Source organism: Lithobates pipiens, unplaced genomic scaffold (genome assembly GCF_037356315.1).
Source record: "Lithobates pipiens isolate NorthernLeopardFrog02 unplaced genomic scaffold, aLitPip1_a1.2 Scaffold_22, whole genome shotgun sequence".
NCBI classification, from domain to species: Eukaryota; Metazoa; Chordata; class Amphibia; order Anura; family Ranidae; genus Lithobates; species Lithobates pipiens.
The window spans coordinates 278,705,146-278,719,909 of NW_027507784.1; the positions used below are offsets into that span (position 1 = coordinate 278,705,146).

General features: G+C 43.7%; 1 protein-coding gene across 3 annotated transcripts in view; it reads left to right on the forward strand.

The window, feature by feature from the left end:
* UNKL (unk like zinc finger) overlaps positions 1-14,764 on the forward strand; it is a 180,745-nt gene that overhangs the window by 144,523 nt on the left and 21,458 nt on the right. For all 3 annotated transcript variants that reach the window (XM_077449087.1, XM_077449088.1, XM_077449089.1), the window contains 2 exons: positions 11,728-11,958; positions 14,411-14,613. In XM_077449087.1, the coding sequence (XP_077305213.1) occupies positions 11,728-11,958; positions 14,411-14,613 (434 nt within the window). The remainder of the gene's footprint in view (positions 1-11,727; positions 11,959-14,410; positions 14,614-14,764) is intronic.

Below are 14,764 nucleotides of genomic sequence, written 5' to 3' on the forward strand. Positions count from 1 at the left end.
GTGTCAGCGGGAGCCCAGTGGTGATCGTGACCACCAGGCACTCACATCGGCTCTGGGGGCGAGCAGCGTGCGCCCCTAGTGCCCACAGGGCGAAGCAACGTAACATAACGTCATTTCGCTCAGCCGTGCCATTCTGCTGCAGTAGAACTGCGGCGGCTGGTCGGCAAGTGTTTAATTTATACAAATCTGTTTTGTTTATCCAAAGCACTTTAAAGTGGACATTGAACCATTGTTATCGGTGTCTGTCCCTGAAGGAGCTTTCAGAGTAAGGCTTAATGTACTTAATGAACGTTTTTACAACCTCTCCTGAATGATTTAACTTGACAGATAGTAACCCACATTTTATAATGTCCGCCATGCCGCGTTTAGCCACGGTTGCGTTTTAAAAGCGTTTCACTTTTTTTCCCTAAATGGCCAAAAATGAAAAACGCCTGTAAACAAAATGAGGCTAAACGCAAGTTACCATGTTTAGCTGCATTTAGAAGCGTTTAGCACTTGAAATGCCTCTAAACTCAGCGTCTGAACTCATTTTTTTGCTTTCCAAAAAAGGCCTTCAAACGCAACTGCCTAAAAACTACATTAAACGAACATGTACATGTACACATGAGATACTACAAGTATTATTAGATAATATCTATAGTAATGACGTAAAAAAAAAAAAAAGGTAATTTTTAAAATATGAAACGATAAGGTTTAACATAGATTTTTTAAATTTTTTTATTCTTTCTTTATGGATAAAGATAAAGATTCATTACATATGGGAGTTTGCCGGATGCAGCTGATATTCAGTGAAATACAACAAAGATCATCTCCAGAATATGACAGTCACAAGTTTATAACTTTACAGATCAAACCTTTAGAAAGCCCTCTGTCAAATCACCTGGTCCAAAATGATTGCACAAGGAGAACCCCTTTGGCTTAAAGACAACCCATGACCAAGGGGAATGTGTATTTCCCTGGAGGGCCATGTTAGGGTGAGATAGTGGAAGGCTTTCAGTGGTAGTAAACTCTCCCTCAGAAGTTTTGCCCATAACCATCATGACTACAAACGGTTAAAATCACTTTTAAGTAAATGTTATCTTACTTGCTCCATCTTCTTGTAATCAACTTTTGCTGATGTCACCGGAGCGTGCGCATCTTTAACCACTTCAATACAGGGCATTTATACACCTTCCTGCCCAGATCAACTTTCAGCACTGTCACACTTTGAATGACAATTGCACGGTCATGCTACACTGTACCCAAACTAAATTTTTATAATTTTGTTCCCTTTTGGTGGTATTTGATCACCTCCTGGAATTTTTATTTTACAAATAAAAAAAAGACTGAAAATTTTGGAAAAAAAAAATGTTTTTTGTTTCCTTTACAAAACTTTGTAAATAAGTTTTCTCCTTCACTGATGGGGCTGCACTGATGGTCACTGATAGGCGGCAAAGATGGGCACTGATAGGTGGCACTGTACACTAATAAATGGTACTGATGGAGGCCAAGCAATAATGCCTGCCAATCAGTGATGCCCATTGTGGGCACGGATTAGCATCTGCTGTGGGCACTGATTGGCATCCCTGGTGGTCTAGGGTGGCATACCTGGTGGTGACTAGTAGTGGCATCCCTGGTGGTCCTGGTGGCATCCCTGGTGGTCCAGTGTGGGCATCCTTGGGGGGGGTATGCGCTGATAATAATCGAACAGCACAGACACCCCCCTGTCAGAGGAGCAGCCGATCGACTCTCCTCTACTGGCGTTTGACAGACACGAGTGAGGAAAAGCTGATCACCGGCTCTTCCTGTTTACGCTGTGATCAGCTGTGATTGGGCACGGCGGATCACGTGGTAAACAGTCTCTGCCAGTTTGCCACTGTCATTTTGCTGTATGGACTGCGTCATGTGGTTAACCTGATCTACGGCATGCAAATTTGTGCCATCGGTTCATAAAGTTGTATGCCACGTCCGCTATGTGTGGCAGAGCGCCGAGAGCCACGATATTACAGTGTCATTAAGCATTTCCTGATACACCTCATGTGACCTTACACTTCACAGGGGGTGTAAAAATTGGAACACCATGGCACACTGCAGTGGGGATGAGCCATGGGACACGGTTGCCATAGTGATCCTGGAACTAGAACGAGGCTTGGCTAAGAACCCAATGTGCATGTGCAAGATTACAGATTGGACTAGCAGTAAGGGTGGAAGTAAATTGCAAGATGGACTCAGAAGACAATAGATAAAAGGATTTTTAAAACTGCTGCAAAACAGTAAGAAACAAACTATTGGGGGTTATTTTTAATGTGGAATGTGTTGAAATACATTCCTATACTGCGCTATTTTTGTAGCACCCTCCAGTGTTCGAGAAAAAACTGTACATGGGTTTTTGTTAGTGTAGGTACATTTAGACTTGGCTCGCAGCCAAGCCAGGGCTGAATCTGGGTCTGGGTGATTGACTCAGGGAGGCTGGATGACTCAGCATGCAGCACTACTGGTATCTTCCCTCCACTTGCTGAACTTTTAAGAACTTTCCAAAAGAATGGGAGGGAGGTTAGGAGGAGCTGCATGGAGTATTGAGGCGGGCCCCAGCCAATCCCCAGCAGATGGGCTGACGGGGTAGGCCCCTCTTAAATGCTCAGGCCAGCAGGAGTAGTGTGGAGTTTGGGTGGAAGCTGGATATATGAAGTGCTGAGGAGGCTGTTGAAGGCCCTTGAGGTAGCCCCTTAGTCTGTGGAAGTGACCTTTAACCTGGGGCTTGGGTGCTGGAGGAATCCTCTCAAGGCACATGGAGGAGTCCTGTCCAGAGGCATGGGAGCAAGAGTGAGGACAGCAGCAACCATCTGCATGTAAAGGGATTTTGCTTAATCTTGCTGAGTGCCTTTACAGGTTTACCACACATTGTTTCAGCTGGGTCTGAGTTGTTTCTGCAAGCAAGTGATGTGCTGGAAGAAGCAAAGTGTATACAGAGAGTTTATTAATTAATTAATGTGTTTGTTAGGGCAGTGCACGCAGCAGCTGCCAGCCCCTCTGCTAGGATTACATGATGTATATACTATATGCCATTTTCTAAAATTCTTGTTATAAAAACAGTTTTTCTTATCCTCGATCAGCGGTCATGTGACCGCCCGGCGTGGTCTTGCTCCAATCTATATATTACAGAGGGAGGGGCTGAGCTCTCTCGCTGATGTCTGCTGTGGAGTCACGTGATCTTCCACTGTAATACAAACATCGGAGGAAGACTGCATCGGGCTGTCACGTGACCGCTGATCGGGGATAAGAAAAACGGTATTTATAAGGAAATCGCATATGGTATATACAGTATCTCACAAAAGTGAGTACACCCCTCAAATGTTTGTTAATATTTTATTATCTTTTCGTGTGCCAACACTGAAGAAATGACACTTTGCTACAATGTAAAGTATTGCCGTGTAAATTTTCTGTCCCCTCAAAATAACTCAACACAGCTATTAATGTCTAAATTGCTGGCAACAAAAATCAGTACACCTCTAAGGGAAAATTTCCAAATTGGGCCCAATTAGCGATTTTCCCTCCCCGGTGTCATGTGATTCATTAGTGTCGCAAGGTTTCAGGTGTGAATGGGGAGCAGGTGTGTTTAATTTGGTGTTATCACTCTCACTATATCTCTCAGGATCTGAAAAAAATAATTGTTGCTCTAAATAAAGATGGCCTAGGCCAGGGGTTGACAAATTTGCTTTGAATTTAGGAGCCAGTTAAAAAAGTTAGGAGCCAGTTTTTTTTTTCCAGCTCCCGGGGTAAGGCCACTCATTTTCACCCCCTATCCCTAACTCACAATGGAGCACCCAGTCGATAGCTCCATTGAAACGCTGTTACATCAGGGCTATGGGCTGACCAGAAAGAGTAAGGCTGGCAACAGATGGAACTGGCTGGCACTGGCAGGTGGCACTGGTTGCCACTGGAAGGCATGTGGAACTGCCAGATGGCACCGGCAGGTGACACTAGTTGGAACTGGCAGGTGACACTGGTTTGGAACTGGCAAGTGGCACTATTGGCACTGGCAGGTGGCACTGGTTTGGAAGTGGCAGGTGGCCCTGGTTTGGAAGTGGCAGGTGGCCCTGGTTTGGAAGTGGCAGGTGGCCCTGGTTTGGTGATGGCAGGTGGCCCTGGTTGGCGGTGGCACTAGTTGTCACTGGCAGATGGCACTGATTGGCGGTGGCACTGGTTGGTGTTGGCAGGTGGCACTGATTGGCAGTGGCACTGATTGGTAGTGGCAGGTGGCACTGATTGGCAGTGGCACTGGTTGGCATTGGCAGGTGGCACTGGTTGTTGGTGACGCTGGTAGGTGGTGGCAGGTGGCATTGGTAGGTGGTGGCAGGTGGCACTGGTTGGCACTGGCAGGTAGCACTGGTTGGCACTGATTGGCGGTGGCAGATGGCACTGGCAGGTGGCACTGATTGGTGGTGGCAGATGGCACTGGCAGGTGGCACTGACTGACGGTGACACTCGGCACTGGCAGGTGGCACTGACTGACGGTGGCACTGATTGGCACTGGCAGGTGGCACTGTTAGGTGGCACTGATTGGCACTGGGTGGTGGTTGCAGGTGGTATTGATTGGCGGTGGCATTGGTTGGCACTAGCAGGTGGCACTGATTTGTGGTGGCAGGTGGCACTGATTGGCAGAGGCAGATGGCACTGGTTGCCGCTGGCAGGTGGCACTGATTGGTGGTGGCACTGGCAGGTGCCACTGATTAGCGGTGGCACTGATTGGCGGTGGCAGGTGGCACTGATTGGCGGTGGCACTGGTTGGTGGCAGGTGGCACTGGTTGGTGGTGGCAGGTGGTATTGATTATAAAACTAGGTTTTGTTGCGCTAAAAGCAAAAAAAAAATAAACAAAGAAAATATAGCAGCTAACACAAATATTGCTGGAAACAATATGAAAACAGATATAAATTATGATATAGCGCTTTAGACAGTAATAAATGTAAAGTTCAAATTATTAATGAACGGATTCCAGGAAAATGATCTAGACGAAATCGTTGTCTTTAAATTCATACGAGGAACAAAGGGAACCACCACCAACACCCGATATTACTGACTCTTACCGTCAGTCTGCATATCAAATGCATGTAGGATTGAATTGTTAAAGATCGTATTTCCAGACTTCTCCTTATCACAACATGATTGATCCACTTAGAGGGAACCGTCCAAAGGTCATAAAGGAAAATCTTTTTTCTCCTCACTTAATTCTGCGCTTCTCAAGATCTCCTCAAAAAGCGTTTTTAGAAAAATAATTTCCCCAATGGCCACATAAAAAATATAAAAAGAATGGTTTCATTGTGCAGACTTCATGATAAGTCAATCACTCTTTAATAAAAAAATTTTAAACTCGCATTTCAGATGAGGTAAAAACAGCATCAAAAGTATTTAGCAGCATCCAACAATAAGGATAGAAACCACTCCCGTGCTCCTTCTAATGTCACAAGTCTCTCATTCGCCCGACGTTTCGTCACAAACATGCGTCTTCAGGGGCATGACCGTGACAATAGAGAGAGAGCTATATATAAGAATCTTAAAAAAAAATCAATTGGAAAGATTAACCTTTTGCAGGTGTTGTCTTCAAACTGTGAAGGAAACCGCCATTTCGTAATGTGTGTTCCCGCCATGATTAGCGTGCGTTCCAACACGTAGAAAGGTAGGATACACCAAATGCGAAACTTCCGGTCCGCCATGTGTTCCAGTACCCGGAACTTCCGGTTCACCATGCGTTTCAGCGGCCGGAAGCAACTTAAAAACAGAGAACAATAAATTATATATCCCCCTTATATCCCAATAGCAATAAACCATCCACCGGAATGTTGAACATTCCTCCCAAGAGTAATATATATGTATCCCGCTAAAAACCGCTTTAATACTGAGACGTCCGCCCGAAATAGCGGCACAATCTCCACGGAAGTGACGTATATCCCCCTGATGTGGGCCTTCCGGTCTAATCATGCGTTCCAACGACCAGAACTTCCGTGCGTATCAGCAACTGAAAACTGAAAGCCTGATGGGGTGGGCGGGGCCCGGCCGGGGTGGGCGGGACTTGGCAGCTATCAAACACCAGCCAACGATTGGGCTGCTTACACGATCCCATTGGCGGGTGTTTGATAGCTGCTGGGTCCTGCCCCCACCCCGGCCGGGTCCCGCCCACCCCGACATCAGGCTGACAGATCCTCCTCTCTTCATTGCTTGTCAGTTTCACACACTCAGCGCGGCGCTGCTGAGTGTGGAGGAGGGAGGAGGACGGCAGTCAGTGTTAATGCTGCTGCATGTCTGGGGCATCGATAGTGAGTGGGCTGGTGGCAACTTAGGCACCAGGTCGCGATTTCTGGTCGCATTGGCGACCTGGCGCCTGGGGTTTGTCCAGCCCTGGCCTAGGCTATAAGAAGGTTACCAAGACCCTGAAACTGAGCTGCAGCATGGTGGCCAAGATCATACAGTGGTTTAACGTGACATTTTCCACTCGGAACAGGCCTCTCCATTGTCCACCAAAGAAGTTGAGTGCACGTTCTCAGCGTCATGTTCAGAGGTTGTCTTTGGGAAATAGACATATAAGTGCTGTCAGCATTACTGCAGAGGTTGCATAGGTTGAAGGGGTGGGGGGTCAGCCTGTCAGTGCTCAGACCATACGCCGCACACTGAATCAAATTGGTTTGCATGGCTGTCATCCCAGAAGGAAGCCTTTTTTTAAAGATGATGCACAAGAAAGCCCGCAAACAGTTTGCTGAAGACAAGCAGACTAAGGACATGGATTACTTGAACCATTTTCTGTGGATCAAGATAAACTTGTTTGGTTCAGATGGTGTCAATCGTGTGTTGCGACAACCAGGTGAGGAGTACAAAGACAAGTGTGTCTACAGTTAAGCATGGTGATGGGAGAGTCATGGTCTGGGGCTGCATGAGTGCTGCTGACACTGGGGAGCTACAGTTCTTTGAGGGAACCATGAATGCCAACATGTACTGTGACCTACTAAAGCAGAGCATGATCCCCTCCCTTTGGAGACTGGGCCGCAGGGCAGTATTCCAACATAACGACCCCAAACACACCACCAAGACTACGACTGCCTTGCTAAAGAAGCTGAGGGTAAAGGTGATGGACTGGCCAGGCATATCTCAGACCTAAACCCTATTGAACATCTGTGGGGCATCCTCAAATGGAAGGTGAAGGAGCGCAAGGTCTCTAACATCCACCAGCTCCGTGATGTCATCATGGAGGAGTGGAAGAGGACTCCAGTGGCAACCTGTGAAGCTCTGGAGAACTCCATGCCTAAGAGTGTTAAGGCAGTGCAGAAAAATAATGTTGGTCACACAAAATATTGACACTTTGGGCCCAATTTGGACATTTTCACTTACAGGTGTACTCACTTTTGTTGCCAGCGGTTTAGACATTAATGGCTGTGTGTTGAGTTATCTTGAGGGGAAAGAAAATTTACACTGTTATATAAGCTGTACACTCACTACTTTACATTGTAGCAAAGTGTCATTTCTTCAGTGTCGTCTCATGAAAAGGTATAATAAAATATTTACAAAAATGTGCTCGCTTTTGTAAGATACTGTACATCATGTAATCCTAGTAGAGTGGCTGGCAGTGATTGGGAGCAGTAATGTCTGAGCTGCTGGGAACGGTGATAGAAGGGGAGGAGCAGCTCACACACACAGATGACAGGCAGTGAGGGGAGAGGGAAGGAGGACACAGGAGCAGAAAGGAGAGCTGCAGATTGCAGGCTGCGGATGACGAAGGAAACTGACCATGGTGTCTGGCTCAGCAGCCATGATGCACCGTGTTCAGTTTACAGGGGGAGGGCAGAAACTGGCAGGATCAACCAGGTATTTCAGGTGTTAAAGGGGACCAAATCACACAGCACAAGTACTGTGCTATAGAACGTGGTTTAAAGAAACAGGATCAATATATTTTTTTGGGGGTTAATAAAAGCTTTAACCTCTAATAAATACAAAACAAAGTTGCTAGACTGTTTTCTGTCTCAGGCGAGCCTGTGGAAAATTCGCTGTGCCTGGCTGTGCAGGGTGGGGGAAGAGTTTTACCATCAACTGGCCCTATTCTCTCCTTCCTCCCTAAAAGTGGTAGTAAAGAATGGAGGGGGGGTTGCTGAGGTGCTTGAAAGAAAATGAAGGCTTTGGAAGGGGCATTAGGTCAGTGGTTTACTAAATGACAATAGATGTCAGGATGGCATTGGTATTATTAGCATTAATGTGACTGGGAAATTGCATGGAGCTCTTCAGAGACAATATTGTGGCAGCTTTTAGGCACTATGGGGGCAAATAACAAGGAGTGGCATGAGAAAAATTACCTGAACCACTCTTCTAACCTTAGAAAATAGACCAGATGCTGCTAATGAACTGAACCCTCTGCCTATTACCAGCCAGTCCTCATCTCCCCCCTCATCGGAGTACAGGAGGGAAATGCTCTGCAGAGAGCTCACAACCCATACCCCAGGTCTTACCTGGCGGGGGATCTGTGGCAGTTTTCTATACTTGTCTGCCAGAATCCCTTTGTTAGGTGCACTGTACAAACTAGCATGGGTGGTGCAGAGAGACCTTGAATATGTTTATCTGCTTAATGTGGCACATGACACAAACACCAGTTTCCACAGAAAGCTTAGTAACTCCCCTATATTTTTAAGCCATATGTTTTGTAATTTTTAAATCTAGTTGGATAAAAAAACCTGTCACTTTTGATAAAAAGAATGTTGGTCTGTTAGCTTTATGAATTGAGCATATAATATTCAATAGGAAAATATTTTACTTTGTTATGCTTTTTTTTTTTTTTTTTTTTTTTTTTTTTTAAACATTTCTTCCCACACATGTACAAAGCAAGCAGAGAGCCCTGTATTAGCCGAAATCATGCGAGATTTCGGCTGTATTAGCCGAAATGACGCGAGATTTCGGCTGCATTAGCCGCAATGTCTCCTGGGATTACTTGGACGAGATCCCAGGAGACAGTGCGGGGTTCAGCAGGAAGTGATGCTGATCCCCACAAGAGACCGCCCATCGCCGCAGGGGAGGAAAATCAAATACTACAAATTACAAAAGGTAGATTAATAAAAAATAAAAAAAATGTGGCATTATCAAATGTACGGTCTAGAGGCAACAGAATGGGAAAATTTATTATTATGTGTGCAGAACCGCTTTAAGCAAATTGTCTGGGGGAGTTCTTGTCTCCAGAACATCTGCATTATCCTTAGGAACCAGTTACACTTTTTTTTTTTCTTTTGTACTCCTATACTGCACTTTTAAAATGATTGAAGTATTGGTCTTATTAATATATACTTAGCCAAGTAATATCTAAGTCACCTTTCAGACGGACCTTAATCCGTCAAGCAGATCCACCAGCTTTGCAGGGGATCTATCCACTTTATCCCCGCTGAGCAGATGGATGACAGCCCCGTGTCCGCTCTGGTCCACTATGCCATAGAGAACAATGAGTGGTCCAATCAGGTCTGCCTGAACAGACAGGTGGATCCGATTTGGTCCACTGCTGTGAAAGGGCTCTTCAACTCTGATAAATGAGGTCACTGCGGAACACAAGCAGAAGATTATTTTGCATTGCCCACATGTATGAACAAGTATGGCTTCAGCTTCATGACGCTAACACTAAAATGCAACCAACGGAACTAGTGTTTTACAAACTGTCCTGCTTCCCTCATCATTACACTCCCCTTTGTCTCGTCAGATATGGATGAAATTCCAAGATTTTCAATACCATGCTCTAGATTTTATTTTTTCAACTCTTGCCAGAAATATTATGCTATGGTTTAAGACGTTTGATTATACATAAGCACTTATTAAAATGTATGCATTTCCCCTTATGTTTCATTATATACCCCATTATCTTGTCTGTCCAGTTGGAAATATACAATGTTTGCTAGCTGGGAAAGTGTAGACTCAAGATTTTAGTTGTTAAAGTATATTACATAGTAGGTCAGTATTACATTGTATATCCCTGTAGGTTGCGGTCGTTCAGGTGCTCATCTAATAGTTTTTTTGAAACGATTGATGCCCCCCGCTGAAACCACCGCCTGTGGAAGGGAATTCCACATCCTTGCCGCTAACTAAAGGAAAACCATTTTTTTTAAAGCTTTGGATAGAGTGGAGAGGGATTAGCATGTTTGAGTTTTTATTTCTGTTTATGCCCGTTAGAGAGATTCACCCCATTTGTCTTGGTTATCATCTTTGAAAGTTAAAGAAAATCCCAAATTTAGGGTTGTCCCCACAAAATTAATAGAGGGGAAATCTTCCAATGGTGACACCTGGGGTCGATTTCCTCTCACTACCTGTTTGACTATGGCACAGGAAGTAAAGGGAAATCACTTTATTGGTACACACATGGCAAAAAAAAAAGTAACAAGGGTATAACCCTCCCTTACTCAATCCAAAATGAGAAAAAAAAGTTTTGCATATAGTTCTACATTAACAAACGTTTATCCACAGGCAACTTTCTTTCTGTTTATATAAAGTTGTCACTTTGTGTCACACTAAATTTGGGTTTTTCATTTGACTAAGTAGATCTTTCTCTAGCCTGTTCTAGCCTATCTAGCTAATCTAATGTGGGAAGATAGATACTACATACTAATTCATCAGTTTTTTTATTTTACATGTCTGCCATTTTGTTGTAGATTTGTGTATTAGAGAGAGAGTGCGAAGTATTTGAAGGGTCTGTCCATATTAGCTAATCGGACATTAATGGCTGCTGGATTTTTAAAGCCTAGCTCTGGGCTCCCATCCCCTTAGTGTGCATTTTATTTATTTTTTAATACTTACCTTTTTCCAGATATTTTCAGGCTGGGCAGTTTGGATCCTCTTACTCCTTAATTTTTGTATCTGGCTTGCCCTGCACTCACAATATTTCCTTTGTCTTCCTGGTTAAATGTTGCTTGGCAACATTTAACCCCTGAAGGCTGAGAACATATAGTGGAAAAAAATAGCTGAAAGGTTCAGCACTGAAGAGGGTTGATTATTGCAGTGATAGCTGTTTTTTTTATTTATATTACTGTTGGGGCATTTTTGAGAGTGTGGCTTTAATCTGCATAATAGCTTCTCCTGTGGTCATGTGGTAAGACTGAGTTTTGAGGTATGCACATCTGCTGTGGCAGTTATAAAGGAAAAGGGGCACTCTCTCAGCGCTTGATTTTGGATTTGTGATGTACTGTGGAGAATGCAACAGGAGGTGTGCTGATACCCATCTGTGAGCAAAGAGCTACATTAAAAGGATCTAGTCCCCAAGAGAAATACAAAGCTGGGGTGTTTCTTGGCTTGCCAATCTCAATCTAGACCTGAAATATTTTTGCGTGGACTGACATTTTAGGTAGATGCAGGTTGAATGCATTTATCAAAATTGTCATTTCCAATCCAATTTCCAAAGTTTTTATTCCTTCTTTTTCTAACTTCCGAAAAAAGTAAACCGTTGGAGTTTGGTTGTTTGGGCAATACTGACACATATTCTTTCTGAGACGTATAATTCTTAGAAACCTACCGTGTTGTGCACTTATTTTGGATCCTGGTTGTATGCTCCTGAATACTGGAGGTGGCATCAAAACCTTTCCATGATCCATGTGTATAAGTTAGTTTGTACTAAGGTTCTACGGTAACTATTTTTTCAAATTCCTGTTTTAATTTTTTACGACAAATTTGAAGTGAAGAATTTCAGTGTCTGTAAATAGTAACTGTACTGAAATGTTAATACTTTGCTTTTGCTTCTCCTGTAGGTCAGAGGTTGTTGGGAAGTTCAGCTCCAGTAAATATTCCAGGCTCTCTTGCCCGTTCCTCCTCTCTGCATTCATCCTCTTCTCTCTCAACATCTCCTTTAAGTTCTCTCTCCCAGTCACTTTCGCAGTCTTATCTGGCCTCCAGCATGGCACCACGCCAGCAGCAGGCACATACACTGAAATCAGAGCACAGCACCTTAGGCACTTCATCTTCTTCACACAATTCTTTAGGTGAGTATTGAGATAGTTTGGAAAACCTTGGGACTAAAGAAAACAAAATAAAATGTACTGTCTATGGCCCAGGGCACACTGGGGCTCTTTTAAACACTTTTCTCCTAGCAGAAGAAAAGCAGCTTCAAATACCCACTTAAGCTGCGTTTTTGCAAACGTGGGTGTCAAGTACTTGGGTGTTCATTCACTTTATTGACTAGAATGTTAATTTATTCTGGCCATTAAAATGAATAAACGCTCAAGCACTAAATGCTATTTTGATGGGGTTTTTTTCAGCCAAAACACTCCAAGTTTGAACATACAAGTGATGCTTTTTTTCTTTCTCTAAAGGCTCCTGCCTCTATACTTCTGTAAACGCTTATGTGTCCATGGACGTTGGTGTTTAGAGGCAGAATAAAAAAAAAAACACCTGTAAAACAGGCTTTTTTGAGCTCAAGTATGCCTAAGATCTTAATGATAACAATATATTTAAGTTTCATGTAATTTGGTGTAGTTAAAGAGGTGTTCCAGCCTGGGGAAAAAAAATGTAAAAGTCAGCAGCAACAAATACTGTAGCTGCTGACTTTTAATATTCATACACTTACCCATCCAGGGAGCCCGCGATGTCGTGTCGGGTGCTGCTGCCGCCATCTCCACTAAGGGAAACGGGCAGTGAAGTTTTTTAGCTTTACAGATGGTTCCCTACTGCACATGCGCGAAGTGCACTGCGCTTTCGAATTGGCCTGGCGGCGGAGGAGGGGGGGCTCAACTTCCGAGGGACATCGCCTCGGAGCTGTCTCCGAAAGTGGGGAAGGGGACCTGTCAAAAACTGATCCATGTCCCCCCCCGAAAGGTGCCAAATGTGGCACCGGAGCGGGGGGAGGAAACAAATAAGTGGAAAGTTTTACTTTTTGGGTGGAATTCCGCTTTAAATGTGGTGAGATCTGAGCCATTCTAAACAATGATGGCCCTTTCATTTTTAAATTTTCCTCAAATGTATTTAACACATCTGTACTACATTTGGATAAAACCTATAGCTCATTGGAACTGCTTGTAAAAAATCAATAATGGAAGACCATCTGTGTCACTGTAAGGGAAATTCACCCTATATAAAGTGAAAGTGAAATAAAATTCTGCCATTTTGGGCAATCATCAAAACAGTAATTCAAGGGAAGGAGGGTGACCCCTGAATGTCGCATATCTATGGTGCCCTACAGAGATGAGTGGAGTGGGAAACTCAGCCTGGACTCCAACAAGGCCACACCCCCAATGCATTTCAGTCCCCCCCCTTGGAGCTTAGTCGTGGGGACCAAAACAGTAATAGAGGGAAAATGTTCCAATTGGGGCGCTAGATCAGGCGACTACCAGTCCAGGCCTTCCTAACTTAACTATCAATTCCTGGTGTGGCTATAGGACAGAAAGTGAGGTAAAATCTTGCCATTGGGCAAAAAAAGTAAGAGGGTCCATAACCCTTCTTTTATTCAAATTGGAAAAAAAAACGTTTTGCTTTCAGTTCTACTTTAAAAACTAAACACACATTTTGTACAGGAAATACCCTACATCCTTTGGAATGCATGTAACCATTTTATGCATTTCAAACGATACAAACAAGCCCCTAAAGTTGAAGTAAAGGCAAAACCTAACTAACTCTAAGCCCTTGTACACACGGTCGGACATTCCGACGGAAAATCCGATCGGACCGTGTTGTCGGATAATCCGGCCACGTGGGGGCTTCATCTGACTTTTTCCGTCGGAATGTCCGACCAACAAAGTTTGAGAGCTGAATATAAAAATTTTCCATAAAAATGATCCGATTGGACTTTGTTCAATCGTTTGTAGAGAATTCCGATCGGACAAAGTGCCATGCATGCGGAGATCAAATTCCTAGACCAGAGCTATTGGCTACTAGCCTGAACGTAATCCCGTCGTAATTTAAAACCGTCATCACGTTACAAACGATCGGATTTTCTGACAACTTTGTCCCACCGTGTGTATGCAACACCAGTTTCGGACAAAATCCGTTGGAAAAAGCCGACGGATTTTGTTGTCGGAGTGTCCGACCGTGTGTACAAGGGCTAATACCTACTCTCATCCACATTCCAAGCCTAATCTATATAGCACTGTAAAGAAAACATTGCTATACTTAATATTTTGAGTAGGGTTAGAGTTAGTGTTGCCTTTTTCCACTTTAATATCACCCTTTCAAAATATTAAATTTTCCCTAAACACCTTCATTGAATAACTGTGTTTGGTATTTCCCCCTCCTGTTTCAAAACTAGAGGTGCAGTTTACCAGTAGCTGTAACTGTTATCACACAAAGACAATAGCAAATCGAATTATTTTATAGTCAACCCTAAAGAGTTGCAGTAATTTAAAAAAGAAATTCCATATCCTTGCATAAACTTACTCTGACTGGTTCTTTTTAAGGTTGTAATCTTGCATCCCAAATTTTTTTTATTTTTTATTTTGACAGGTTTAAATGGGGTCACAGGCAGTATCTGGGACTTTGTTAGTGGTAGTTTCTCTCCCAGTCCATCCCCAGTGTTCAGTAGTGGTCCTACCAGTTCCACCAGTACAAGCTCAAATGGCAATGAACTGTCACGAATTAGGAAAGAGCTTGATGATGCCAAGCGAAAAATAAAAAGATGGGAAGATTCCTGGCAGCAAGTAAAACAGGTAAGGCATTTTGATGTCTAATACTGGATAATCTCCCTGCATTTGTTGGCATTTGATATAATCCTTTTGTTTATCCCTGAAGCAATTATTGTACCCAGTTACAAAGGAGTGGGTTTGTCAGGCTGTCTGATTTTCAAGCAGTTGTTGCTGA